The 14993-nt window shown below is 36.8% G+C and overlaps 1 protein-coding gene across 2 annotated transcripts in view; it reads right to left on the bottom strand.

Annotated features, from left to right (window-relative positions):
- Positions 1-4259: 4259 nt before the first annotated feature.
- Positions 4260-14993, bottom strand: part of LOC149800139 (uncharacterized) — a 122931-nt gene continuing 112197 nt past the window's right edge. For both annotated transcript variants that reach the window (XM_089959736.1, XM_089959738.1), the window contains exons 5-8: positions 14670-14787; positions 12146-12265; positions 9250-9732; positions 4260-5974 (exon numbers count right to left, since the gene is read on the bottom strand). In XM_089959736.1, the coding sequence (XP_089815862.1) occupies positions 5778-5974; positions 9250-9732; positions 12146-12265; positions 14670-14787 (918 nt within the window). In that variant the 3' untranslated portion in view covers positions 4260-5777. The remainder of the gene's footprint in view (positions 5975-9249; positions 9733-12145; positions 12266-14669; positions 14788-14993) is intronic.

The following is a 14993-nucleotide window of genomic DNA, read 5'->3' as shown; positions in this document are numbered from 1 at the left end:
CTGGAACTATAGAAGGCATATTTAAAACAATGGCTGGCAGAACTAAATCTGGTTAGATGTATTACATAATTTACAGTGAGGATCAACGGTTGTTGTCTTGCTTGTCAGAGTGACAGTCACAATGTAAGATATGAATACAACAATGACCAGCAGAGATATTCATGACAACTTGTGAGTGTTACATAACTGAATCAAGCTGCAAGGTTGTTGCTTGCACTATATAAAATATACATTCAAAAACTGCCTGTTAACCAATTCTATAGTCAGCAAGGTACTAGTACTACATAATTTACAGACAGCTAGATGCTTGTTGCCTTGCATGCTGGATCAGGTTTACAGTCACGCTTGGCACATTATAAAGTATATATAGCAATGGTCTGCCAACCAATGCTGTTGCTGGTGTCAGGATCAATTCTGTACACTTTACAGCCAGCATATAATCTTGCTTGTTAGAAAAGCTTTGCTGCAGTCATGACTGAAACTACATAATGTATAATTCTTGGTGGAGGCATAGTGATCTTTGATCGAGATTACTGACAAAGTGAACTATTCAAGGTTAGAGTTAGAAGCAATTGTGTTCTCAGATATCAGCATGGCCAAACATCTAATCAATACAAATCAATTCTTTCTAGTAAAATAGGTTTCTTTGAGAATACTTACTTATCCAATCATAATACCTTAGAAGAATAACTACTACCTCACAAATCCAGCTCTCAGCTAATACTTTTATCTAAAGGGAGCTAAAAGTTGTCTGCCAAGGTGACAGTTGGATTATCTCCATTTTGTATAGGGACTGGCAGCAAAACCTATGAACCTTCCAGGTACAACCGGAGCACAAGGCACATTTTTGATGGAGATACAATCTCCAGTCCCCTAAGGTAAATGAGACAGCTTCTTGGTAAACCAACTGGTAGAGACTCCATCTCTTGGGGAGCGGTTTCAAATAGGAAAAAACATTCCCCTGCCCTCCGCAAATCCAGTGGAAGTCGAAAAGCAACATCTTAAGAAGCTGTTGGATGACAGGGAAAGGTGACTTGTTGTACTGCGAAGAAATGGTCCCACTAGATCGCACTGAGTCCTTTGGGATGACAGATCTCGGAGATAAAAGAAAGAGAATGTAGACTCCAATCACCATCCCATGGTCAGAATGATGTCTCCTATGAAACAGTCCTGGTTGAATGCTGTGCTGGGGGTAACTGATCTAGTCTCAATATGCAGAGTGGATAACCCACTTAATTCAGGATGAACTACTCTGTGAGGATATTTTCTACTGTTCTTGAGAGGTAAAATTAGCATGATCTCCTTCAATGCAGCACCTCTGTTCTATTAAGGTAACACTTCAAGGCCTAAAATGGGTCTTGCAGGTGACCTTGAGCTGATGTGTCCAGACTAGACAATGACTTAATGATGAAAACCTGTTGACCCCCTATAGAAGGAAGACTATTCTTGACAATAAAGAGGATACCATCATGAGTAAGACTATTGTTGTTGTTGTTGTTGGGTTTAATGCCTTTTTTTTAGCACATGAAAGACTATGCATGGCAGTCAGTATTAATGGTGGAGGAAGAACACGGGAAAACCCTGGGAAGAACCACCGACCCACGAGAAGCTATTGGCAAGCTTTCCCACATGCCCACATTGGCCGAATCCTAGACTCGAACCCACACAGACAGAGGTGAGATGACAGTGATCCCTAACGGACAGCGCTTTAGACCACTTGGCCACTAGGGGCCCCTGAGTAAGACTGACCCTTCTTGTTGGAACTGTATGTAATTTCGGTCTGCTGACAGGGCACATATTTCACTAATTCTGCCTGCCATTGCTAATGCCATGAGTCAACAGGTCTTGGATGAAAGGTGCACCAAGATACCCTTGAAAGTGATACATAATGTGTCTTGTTCAGCCAGGTTAATATCCAATGTAAGTTCCACTTTAGGCACAGGGCTAACATTTTTGGCTGTGTATACTCATAGTTGGTGAGAAGGTTGGTTAAGTTCTTGTTTCATCCGACAGCCTCTCTTCTGTGATGATGAAAGGTGTCAGCAATCGTGGAGTGGTAATGTTTTATGAAATTCGGTGCAAACTTTCTCATTTCAAAGCGCCAGAGGAGGACATTGCAGCACAGATGCCTGGAAAGGTATGATGTGTTCATTTGGTCACCACTGGGTGAAAATGTGCCTTCATATGCTTTTAGAGTGGAGGGATCTCTTCTTTGAACAATTCTCACCATGACTGGTTGTGAGAATTATTTATTGCTCAGGGCTGGATTAATATGATCCAGACAAGCAGGTTCAGTAACTCTGGGTAGATCTGAGTGGTGCAATGAGGATGAGGCAACATTGTGATTCTCTTGTTTTCTCTTTCACTTTTGGAATCAAAGGCATTGGAGTGTAGATATATGCGTCTAGACATTCCAATCTACTGACAGAATGACAACTGCCTCAGACTGGAGAGACAAAATGCAGTGGTGTTTTCATCGGGAACCATGCGGCATAAATGAATTGACTGAGGTGCTTAGGTTCATGACCTGATCTTGAGCGCCATTTGCCTTTGGGATGAATAAAGTCTGAGAAACCCCTGAGCATTTTTTTTCAAGCAATTGGATGCTCCCTGTGTTATATCCACTTTGGTTTCCAAGAACTGTGGCTTTCACTGGTTGGAACTTTGAAAGGACGTTTTCAGAGGTTTGTGAACGATAAGTTGCCCTTGTGTCCTTTTGTTGATTTTCCATAATATCCCCATATCGATGCTGTAGTTATGGGGAAGGGAAATTGGTGTCCTTGGTGCACGTTTTGCAGACTTCTTCAATCGGGCTATTAAACGGAAGGTTAAAAGATAAAGGCTGTGCTTGTTGGCATAGGTTGGTTGAAATGGAAATAGGCCATCTGCATCAACAGTGTTGTCAGACTGGGACAGTTTACAGGAAGTTTGATCCATATAACCAGTCCATGTGTCTGCTGAGCGAGAGGGAACTTGGCTGTTTGTTTACATTTTCCCTCGCTGTTTTGCAAGAGAAATAGGATCAAACCCCGAGGAGGTAAAGCTGTTAGGAGTTGTACATAATGCTGAGTCCTATGGCATTAACTTGGGTGCTGGAGCTTTTCAGAATATGTTGTTTGGTGCTTCATGGCTGAAGGGTAAGAGTTGACATATTCTCCCTTTTCCACCAAAATTTCTCACATGGAGGAAAGCTCAGCATGCAGACATATTAGCTGTGTGTTCCTGTGCTTTGCCCATAGCTTTAATATGTAAGACAAATAGAGCAGAACATATTAAACTGTGCAGCCCTGCACCTATCTTTGGAATGAAAAGTTAGTACAGAGCTAAATCTTAAAAAGGTTTCCCAGAAATTGAAAACAGACAGTCTAATCACAGGGGCTTGTTACAAAGAAAATTTGGAGTATCCATCCATGAATCAAGGGATGGAGGTTCTAACCTGTAACAAATTAACACAAGAGAAGACACCAGTTCGCAACTCTTGGTAGTTTCAACACTGCTAGTTTATTCTAATTGTGTCTGCTAATTTCCAACTTAAGCCAGTCGTAATCAAAAATAGTTCAATTTTCAAAACAGCTCGACACATTTTGTTCAGTTTGTGACATAATGGAGAAAATGCAATTGTTTGCCAATTTGGACGTTTGGACAAATGCCAACTAGAAGTGTTGTTTTGCATTCAGATAGTCTTGGATTTCACCATTGACTGAAAGGTAAGATCCGAACAACCTAGAGTCTGCAGTAAATAAGTATTGACATGTATTTTTAAACAATAAGAATGTTTCAGGAATTAACCATGCAACAATGTAGCCAGCAATCAGCACCAAATTGACGAAAATCAATATTTGTTTTTGTCACCAAAATTAAAACGCATCACAATGTACACTAACGATATTTACTGCTGACTTTTTGTTCGTCGGATCTTACCTTTTGGTCAATGGTGAAATCCAAGACTATCCGAATGCAAAACGGCACTTCTAGCCGGCATTTGTCCAAACGTCCAAATCGGTGAACAATTATTGCAGTTTCTCCATTACATCACAAACTAACGAAGTGTGTTGAGCTGATTTGAAAATTGAACTATTCTTGATTACAACTGGCTTAAATTGGAAATTAGCAGACACAATTATGATAAACTAGCAGTGTTGGAACTACTGAGTGGTGCAAACCGGTGTCTTCCTTGTGTTATATTGTTACAGGTTAGAACCCCCATCCCTTGATTCGTGGATGGATACTCCAAATTTTCTTTGTAACAAGCCCCTGTGGTCTAATAAAGCAATGAAGCCTACAGGTACACTATAATGACAATACCACGTGTCAGAAGTATAAACCTGTGGGCCTCCATCTGTCTTGTTTGAATACAGAGTGGATGCAGAACTATCCCAAATAGTGCTTATCTGGAAAATAGTGATAGCAGACAATCTTAATTACAATACTATCTGTAGGGAAGGTCAAGGACAGCATGTACAGGTAGAATTATTGAAGCATGATGTTCCAAGGCTAAGAGAGGCTGTGGTAAAGGAAACTCACCTTATGTACAAGTGATAGAATTATACATATATAATAGGTTTCTAAGGACATATAAAAATAATGCGGCCTGAACCTATCTTGTGAAGTTGGATAGGATACCCGTGCAAGTGACTAAGTGCTCTTAAATATGATGGATTGCCTATGTAGATAAACATCACTCAAGTGTTACCTATAGTAACATGCAGGCTGCAACTGGGTAAAATGTGTATAGAAAACTTACTTGTACTTGTTCAGCCAGACTGGAGGCAGTAAGAAATAAACACAAGTGTCTATACTACACAAAAACCACTTGCTTTTAAAAAGGAAATGAGGCACTGTTATTAGATACCTTCAAATTAAGCATGACAATATCCATTATGGGGCAACTTTACCTGTAGGGAAAAAAGGCTCGAAGGCTACCTGTACAACAAAAAAATCATTGAAGCTTGGCACCCTGACTCTAGGAATGCCTTGGTATAGAAATTCACCAGTATTTCCCTGTTTGTAATGGAATTACACACATATTAGGAGTTTTCTATAACCACTAGAGCCTTGCAAATACGTCAAATAATAACAGCCCAAATTTAATGTGAAGCCACTTAGGCTCACTGTACAAGTACCTAAATGTGATGATGACAAAGGGTTAGAAAATTGTAAAGGCAAAACTTTGCATCGGCAGAGAGCAAACTGGAAATATAGATGGAATATACTCTCCTTAGAGGTGAAAAGCTCCTCCAACTTGTAGTGGATATCTTCCAAGTAGATTCTGGCTTTTGCAAGGTCTCTTTTGATGAAAGCATGCTTCATGGCACAAGTGGAAACAGTAACTGGCAAGTTCATAGGTTTGCTGCCAATCCAAAAGGGAGATCACTCTGCCAGCTTACCACTTCGGTTGACAAACAACTTAACACCTTTAACTAAAAGTATTACCTTGGAGAGCTGGATTTGCGAGGCAGTAGTAGATCTCCTAAGGTATTATAATTGGGTAAAGTATATAAAGAAGAAATATTGGGCCTTAGAGACGAAATATTCCAATGAATTACTCTATTCATAAATAATACATTGGTGCTATAAGAAAGTGTGTCTCTGACAAGGCTCATATTTCATTTGAGAGCATGTTTCCAAGTTTAAAATGTTAGAATGCTGTAGAAATGAAAATTGGAGTAAAAAGAACAATTTATAAGTGGCTTGATTTCATACGAAATGAAATTATGGTTATCATTTTAATTTTTTTTGAAAAATCGTATATATTTTGTGCATTAACCAATTTTTTTTTAAGAAAGGTAAGTTTTGACTGAGGCATTTATTTTAGCTCGACAAATTGGACAGATCCTGAGGGCTTGACCACAAACTTCGCAGCACACTAAATGACCACATGGCAAGAAAGCTAACTCTATATTCCTTTCCATACAGATCTTACATACATTCTGATCTCTTAGTCGCAGATATTCTTCTTTCAGTGACTCAGCATCTAAAACAAAACAGGAAAGTCTTAATCTTTTTGGTGCCAGTACTGGTGCTTCTTATTTTAACAATGCATTGCTGTTTGGAAAAATAATGTTTAGCAGATATGATGATAAAAAGAAAAGAGCAGTGCTTGTTAACTAGTGGCTACAGAAACACATAGATGAATATATATAAAATACGAGAGATCTGAATATCTAGCAGGGAGCTGTGAATTTGTATTGGATACCAGTTTCATTGGGGAATAGTTGTGATAGCTACTATAGCCGTTTTGATAGTAATTTGATCAGATAGCAGTTTTTATGGTATGGTAATAGTTTTGATGGGGCAGTAGTTTGATGGCAGTAGTTTTAATGAGGTAGAATTCTCAATTAGTTTTGATGGTTGCATTTTGCTGGGGTAGTAGTTTGATTGGATAGTAGTTTTGATGTGGTAGTTATCTGATGGGGCAGTAGATTTTATGGGATATTGATGCTATAATACTTTTGGTGTGGTAGATTGATAGGATACTAGTTTTGATGAGATAGTAGTTTTGATGGGGCAGCAGTTTGATGAGATTGCAGTTTTGATGGGGTAGAAGTTTTTGATGGGTTAACAGTTTTTGATGGAGTAGTAGATTGATGGGATAGTAGTTTTGATAGGGCAGTAGTTTTAATGGGGCAGTGATTTTGATGGGGTTAAGTATTGATGGGGTAGTAGACTGATAGGATAAAAGTGTTGAGTTAGTTTTGATGGGGCAGTAATTTCATGATGGGATAGTAGTTTTGATAGGGCAGAAGTTTAATAGTATAGTAACTTTGACTAGACAGTGGTTTTGATGGGGTAGTAGGTTGATGGGGCATTAGTTTTTTTTATAAGATAATAGTTTTGATGGGGTAGCAGTTTTGATAGGATAGTAGATTGGTAGGATAATGGATTGATGGGATAGTGGTTTTGATGAGATAGTAGTTTTGATGGTGTCGCAGATTTGACTGGATAGTAGTTTTGATGGGTAAGTATTTTAACTGGACAGTAGACCTTACTAGATAGTAGTTTTGATGGGGCTATAGATTAATGAGACTTTTGATGGAGTAGACTGATGAGTTAGCAATTTCAATGAGATGTTAGTATTGATGGGGCTCTAGGTTTGATGAGACAGTAATTTAAGTGGGATAGTAGTTTTGATGGGTAAGTATTTTAACTGGACAGTAGACCTTACTAAATAGTAGTTTTGATGGGGCTATAGATTAATGAGACTTTTGATGGAGTAGACTGATGAGTTAGCAATTTCAGTGAGATATTAGTATTGATGGGGCTATAGGTTTGATGAGACAGTAATTTCAGTGGGATAGTAGTTCTGATGGGGCAATAGATTTGATGAGATAGTAGTTTTGATGGAGTAGTGGCTCTGATCAGATAGTAGTTTTAATGGGGTCGCAGATTTATGAGATAGTAGTTTTGATTGGGTAGAAGTTTTAATGGGGATATTAGCTTTGATGGGTGGCAAGAATGATGGTTAAGTAGTTTTGCTGAGATAGCAGTTTTGATGGGATAGTACTTTTGATGGGGCTGCAGTTTTGATGAGGTAATAGTTTCTTGGGGTATCAGTTTTATGTGATAGTTTTGATGAGGTAGCAGAGGGATGGAATAGTAGTTTTGATGGGGTAGTAGTTTGATGGGTGAATGGGTTTGGTGCAGTAGCAGTTTGATGGGATAGTTTTGGCTTGTTTACTGCTTGATTGCTCAGCAACACAATTAGGTCATTTTTTGCTGAGGCAATTGTTTGGGAAGTGTCTTGTCTAAGAACACACCATGGTAGCTGACCCACATGGGCCAAATGTAGGATTTGAACCTGTACCCTTTTGGTTGGGAGTCCAGCATGCTAACCACTGAAGCTCTATTGATGTAGCAGTTTGATAGTGCGGTAGTTTTGATTGGACAGTGGTATGATGTGATGGTAGATTGATGTGGTAGCAAATCTGATGGGGTAATAGTTTTGATAACGTAGTAGTTTGGATTGGACAGTGGTTTGATGTGGCAGCAGATCTGATTGGGTGAATGTTTTGATGGGGTAGTAGTTTTTATTGGGTAATAATATGATCAATTAGAAGTCTGATGGGATAAGAGTTTTTATGAGATAGTAGTTTTAATGGGTTAGTAATTTTGATATGGTAGTGGTTTAATGTGATAGCAGTTTTTATGGGGTAGTAGTTTTAATGTGATATAGTTTGATGTGGTAGCAGCTTTTGATGTAGCAGATCTGATGGGGTAACAGTTTGATGGTGTAGCAGTTTTGATGGAGTAGAAATTTGATGGGATTGTAGTTTTGATGGGATTGTAGTTTTGATGGGGTAACAGTTTGATGGGGAAGCAGTTCTGATGGGATAGTAGTTCTAATGTGGTAACAGTTTGACAGGAAAGCAGTGTGATGGGGTAGTAGTTTGATGGGATTGTAGTTTTGATTTGGTAGCAGTTTTGATGGGGTAAAGTGTGATGGGGTAGTAGTTCTGATGAGGTAAGAGTTTGACGGGGAAGCAGTGTGACGGTATAGCAGTTCTGATGGGATAACAGTTTGATGTGGAAGCAGTTCTGATGGGGTAGTAGTTCTAATGTGGTAACAGTTTGACAGGGAAGCAGTGTGATAGGGTAGTAGTTTGATGGGGTAACAGTTTGACAGGGTAGTGGTCTTGATGGAATAACAGTTTCATGGGGTAGCACGTTTGATTCAATGAATTTCTTGGTCACTATAAACCATAAATTAAAAAACCCAATGTATACTGATCCTTATAGGATTTAAAATATTCTAGAACTAAATCACAACTTTATCTCTTTATAAATGTGATTAAATGGAAAATTATACTGATATTACAGAGACATTTGTTTTATAAATAGATTACTGGTGAAATTCTGAGACACTCTGACTATAAAAGCTTCTAGGACAAATGCTTCTTGATATTTATTTTCATTCTTTAATAAGTTTCATTATTAGATGCAAGTCATTTAGATGGCATGATCTAGAAAATGTGTAAGAAATAAAACTGAAAACATTTCCAAACAGCAAATCATATTTACCTATAATTTTCACTTTTAGTGCGATAAAGCATTCTTTGTAACAGTATTTTAAATTTTTCAAACAATCTAAAGAGAAATCACACTCCAAGGGAAATAACTCATACAAGTATTGTTGTTGCTATGACATGTGAACAACATCTTTGAATCCTTAGTTCCTGCTGTGTCCAGACAATCTGGATGAGTGATTTGACATAAAACATTTAAGCAAGTGAAAAGCATTACATATACTACCTAGTGCAGGCAAAGACATTGGTTCCAGTAGAGGTGGTGATGATGGTCCATTGGCTGCTGTTGACTTGTTACTTTGATGACCTTCTCGAGTACCAAATGATGGTGATGATGATGGAACATCAACTGCAATACTCATTGGACCTGAAGTATTCTGCCTGCTTTGTGCCAGTGAAGCAATCCTTCCTAAGCCAGTAGACTGGGTAGTTTGTCCACTCTGTTGCTGACCAGTGGATCTTCCACCTGCAACCTGGTGTTGATGACCACTATGCTGACATGACTCTGTTGTTGTTGTTGGTGGTGCTGGTGGTACTGCTGTGCTTGCTGATGTGGGTGGTGGACTGCTATCATCATGAAGTATCAATCGTCCACTCTCTTGAATCAATTCCTGCATAGTAGCAGCTTCATTCTGCCTCCCAGCTGTAGTCCTCTCTTCATCAGCCAGCAATAAATCTATTGCATGCTCAATAGTAATTTCTTGTTGCCCTAAAGAGAAGAGAGTTAAATAGTAATCATAAACTACTCAGCAAGTCTCAGATTTTCAACAAATTAAGAAAAGAACTAGACTGGTGTTTGTGAAAAAAAGGTATGCTCTCAGATCAGACCAGAAGAGTCACCCTCAAAAACAACAAAGGAGAGACCTTTGAAAGGACCGACACTCTACTGACCAAAAAAGAATGTCCAGGAATCCAAGATAAAACTGTTTCTTCCTTTTAACTGCTGAGTACTGAAACCATCCATAATATTCTTGGATTACAGCAATAACATGATTTTCAAGATGGCCATTTTTATAGTGACCTCAGCAGATACAGTATGAGGACTAACACGAGGAATGTAATGTTTTAAAAGTGCTGCTAAAACCAAGAAAACAAAAAAAGGAAACTATTTTCACTAAAGACCAACTAAACATCATATTATTCACGCAAGACCAACTAAACATCATAGTAGTGATAACTCCAAATTAATAAGGCCATCAATTTGGGAAGAGTAGTGATACAATTTTCAAGCTGCCCCCCATTGCCATATTTATTGTCTTAGTGGCACCATTCATGTTTAGGACAAACTAGTATAAATTGTACAAAGTCTTTTAGTAAAAACCCCATCTTAAAACAATCATCTGTTCTTGCGGGATTGCGAGAACAGCGAGTTTCAAAATGATTGCCATGGTAACAGTTTAGGACCAACTAGACATCATATGATGTCTTCTACTGAAAATCCCAAAGTGAATATGACCATCCGTTCAGGAGCAGTAGTTACAAAAAGGTTTTTAAGATGTCTGCCACAGTGGATCTATGAGGGGTACCAATTCCATTTAGGATCAACTCTAGCATGGGATTAATGTTTGGTAAAGTCCAATGGTATTCCTTAAAATAATTTAGCAAGAGTACTAATAACAAACCTGGGCTAACAGACACAGATGAAAGTCTATCACAAAACGATTTCTTTTGGATATGTTTCATAAGTAGAACATCAAGTAATCACTGCCAACTTTAATTTATTCTAATTCATAATGAAGGTGAGTGAATATGCCACAAAAATGAATAGAAATTGGCTATTTTATTCATATATTGCGAGGCAAACTAGAAACACACATATATATATATATATATATATATATATATATATATATATATATATATATCTTGACACTTAAGGTGGTGGCCATTTGTGGCATTTAATATAAAATATCCAAAGACGGCATACCATGTTGTGACAATAAAAGAAACAACTGATATAATAAACATACCAGAAGATGTGTCAATTATGGTTACGGATTTGCTTCTGCTTCAGATTTAGCATTGTAATTTCATGAGTCAGTGCTTTACTCCCAAACTAATTATTAATAAAAATAACATTTTCATTAAAACATTAATGAATTTCACCCAACAGTACTATTTTGCTTCACTCTAATGTTCTAAAAAATTAATTATTACATGAAAATAAACAGACTTGCTACCTCAGAAAGCAAAACATGAGTAAATGATGGGCATTTCCAGTAAAGTTGAAGGGTTAAGTTTTAATTGACAAGGTCTCCAAATATGTTTTGGAGGATGATAATAACATTAATTCTTGTTGGTAGTATCTTATTTTTTTCAATTTCAACTTAAGCATCATATATTTAATTCTGAAGTTATGATGTGCGGTCACACAAGACAAAAGAGTTAAGAAACGTGTTGTGGGTAACTGATATATAGTATAGTCCCTGGGGCAATTGCTCATATTTAGTTTTTGAAAAGTAAAGGAGATAAACTTTTGCAGCTCTTTGGTTTTGTGCTCTGTGGCTATAGTGTGTTTTATAAAAACTAGGAAAACATAATGACTTAACAGGCTTAATCAGTGACACCTCTACTGATTTTCCAACAAAGAAACAATGTGGAAACCAAATCTAGTTAACTCTGAGTTAAGTAACATCTTGATTTACTGTCAAACAAATAACAATCTGTAAATTAGAGATAGTGTCCTTTTAATTTTACTTTGTTATCGTGTTTATTTCATAGTTTAATGGATAAAGAAATCAAGATATCATATTTGTGATATCTTGTAACATGTCTAGGTGGTCAGAGTATATGCCAGTCAAAACTTTTGATCTACTAGTAATGTCTAATTCTTTTGAGTTCAGCATCTCTGAAATGTGTGTATGTGTGTGCATGTGCGAGTTCGTCACAACTACATTAATTCAAACCCTGAAAATGATGCTAGGTGTAAAAGAGATGCATCTTTAAAAACTATCTACACTAAAACATACATCAGCAAATGATGTGCTGTTCTGAGTCCCATCTTTTTCTCTAAGACGCATATATTCAGTAACCAGGAAATTCTTCAGTTTGTAATTAATCATCCATGTTTTTCATTAACTGCATAATGTTTATTCATAGAAGATTTAAGACATTTTAAGAACCTCTTCTTCTCTTGACCTCCAATATGGCTTCCCGAACTCTTTCTCGTTGATATCCCATCTCCTCGATTAATCTATTGGCGATGTCATTCTCATTTGGATTTAGGAAGTATCTTGGCTTACCTGACAGAGATGAAAAACATCTTACATTTGGTGGTGGTGTTGAGGAAAAAATAAAAAATAGTGAAGTTTTAAGTTATTGACAAAATTGGCATTTGAACATGTCATAGAATGCTGGATGTGATACAGTGAACTAAATGAAAACACATTAAATCTGCATTATGTGGACCAATCCAAAATGCAATTTTTTTCAAAATAAATAAATATCATGCAGAATTCATAACTTTAGAACTGACCTCTGAAAATTCTATTTACAATTTAATCCAGAAATTATTTGAAATCTGGAATTTTCTGAATTATCATTGGAATTTTTTTTTTGCACATATATACCAGTAAAACTATAACTCTAAAGTCAGTGTTAAATAGTAAAACAAAAACTGTTGTGAGCACTTTGAATAGGACACAGATGTGCATGGATAGAGAGACAGCCAAATTGAATGAGAATCAGTAAACTAATTAATACAGTCAAATGATTATCCAGACTCAGATTAACTGATTAAAAACATTTATACAGATGTTATGCCAGGATACTTGGCTGTTGGCATAACTGATTGATAACATTAATACAGATATGGAGTCTGTTTGGATATTGGGTTTTCGAAGCAAATGATTGATAACATTTATACAGACACATATTTTGTCTGGATATTTGGTTGCTGGGACAACTGATTTATAATATTTACACAAAATAAATTATGGGTCACCTGCATTTGTCCATATTATCAAAATGTTCAAATAATATACAATAAATAGATTATTGCCAAAATGACACATTCTTGCCCTTAGGGAATGTGAAGCTATATTAATCACAAAGGATGATTTATCCACCATGTCTCCCATTAAGAAGACTTCTGCTGAGACAACTTATGGTTCAGAACTGTCCATTTCTATACTACTAATGGTACACTATTTATATTGAAACAAAAAATATTGAAAGTCCTAGGCATGATACGGCATCTCAACACAACCTGCCTGACATGCATACTAAGCTCAGTTGAAAGACTTTGAACAATCTGACAGTAACAATCTGGAGACATGATACATTTCTGGCTAAAAGTGTCAAGACTGATGGATAGAATGACATATATAACAAGGGCTATATTCCCCTACCCACAATGGCAACTGACAAGTATGTTGTTGATCAAGAATGAATTAAACCTAAAGAGAACAAATTAAAATTGTGCCTGGGAATGAGAAAATAACTTAAAAATGTAAACAAATACAGAATTTAAATGACATGATCAATTCAGATCACACAAGTATTTTTCGAAACCACTTGGGGATTTATGTGTTCAATAGTACTTTCAAGACTGGACTATTGTAACTCAATTCTGTCTGGTTCATCTCAATATCTACTCCAGAAACTTCAAAAAACAGCTGCTCGGATCATACTTACAGTACCATGATCAGAGCACACCTCCCCACTGCTCTATACCCTACACTGGCTATCCATTTGATCCAGAATCAAAAACAAAATTTGTTCTCTGTGCTACATGTCACTGACAGACTCCAGTCCAACATACCTATCTGACTTCACCCATGTGTAAACACCAGCAAGATACTTACGGTCCTCTTTTGACAATCATATACTCATTATTCCCACTATGAAAACGAAGTCATATGGACATTCTTTTGCATACCAGGGCCCAGCAACGTGGAATGAATTGCCCACTGAACTTAGATGCAAAGACACAGTGATCCCACTCAACAGTGCTCTTAAAACTCACTTATTTTGACTGCAAGAACAAACTTAAAGACCTAATAATGTTTCCTACCTTAAATATTTTCAGCATATTTTTATGTTTTCTAATTTCATGGTATTTGTTTAATGTAATCATATCATCATATAAGTTTTTTATGTTATAGGTGTTGTCTACTGTTGTAAATCACTTAGAGCTTCTAAAGATTAGGCGCTATTCAAAGTCCTCATTATTATTATTATTATTATTATCTAATTACAGGTTTTCTACACATAATGCCATTTTTTAATGGGTTCGCAATGGAATCAGCTGAAGCCATAATGGCTTTAACATGTCTGTCCAGAAACTTTTAAAAAAAAAAGAACAACTGTTGCTTACAATCTCCTTTATTACTGCTGCTAAAGTCCAACAGATTAGTCATCAGGAATATTTCTAAAAAAGTTTAAATGATACTTACTTCGCTATTCTTGTGAGGAATTAAAATAAAGGACATTCTTTTACAAACTTGATACAGTATAATACAAAAGCAAATTTAAATTTTTTAAAAATAAAATGAATTGATAAGATTTTGAAAAGAAGTTGAAAACAGCCAAAACTGATGGATAATTAATGGACAAAAGCCAACGAATGATATAGGAGGGTCATAAAGACATACTACGAACTTAGTCTTATTTTGATGAGAGCTAAAAATTGGTGCAGTTTCTGACCTGACTGTGCAATAGGTTGCTGTACAGACTGTGACACGGAGCTGGTGCCAGTTCTAGATATTATGGTGGTGGTGGTCGTACCGCAGCTGTCATTGTGTTCAGCATTTTGGGCTGCAAGCTGAGTATTAGTGATTAAAAACAAAATGTAATCTAATAAGCTTGGAATCATTTTGAAACATAAATGCAGTCAAAGCTGTTTGAACAGTAACCTGGTTACCTGGTCTGTATGGCCATTCTAATTGACCTCCTCCATGTATATTTCCTATGTAATTGTCATGTATATACACACCACTCCCTCAATAACTCGCACCCTGATAACTCACG

The sequence above is a fragment of the Sinohyriopsis cumingii genome, chromosome 5 (assembly GCF_028554795.1).
Source record: "Sinohyriopsis cumingii isolate HCF-2022 chromosome 5, ASM2855479v2, whole genome shotgun sequence".
Lineage (NCBI taxonomy): Eukaryota > Metazoa > Mollusca > Bivalvia > Unionida > Unionidae > Sinohyriopsis > Sinohyriopsis cumingii.
Note: the sequence above shows the minus strand (reverse complement) of the source record. Positions and strands in the feature narration are given on the sequence as shown.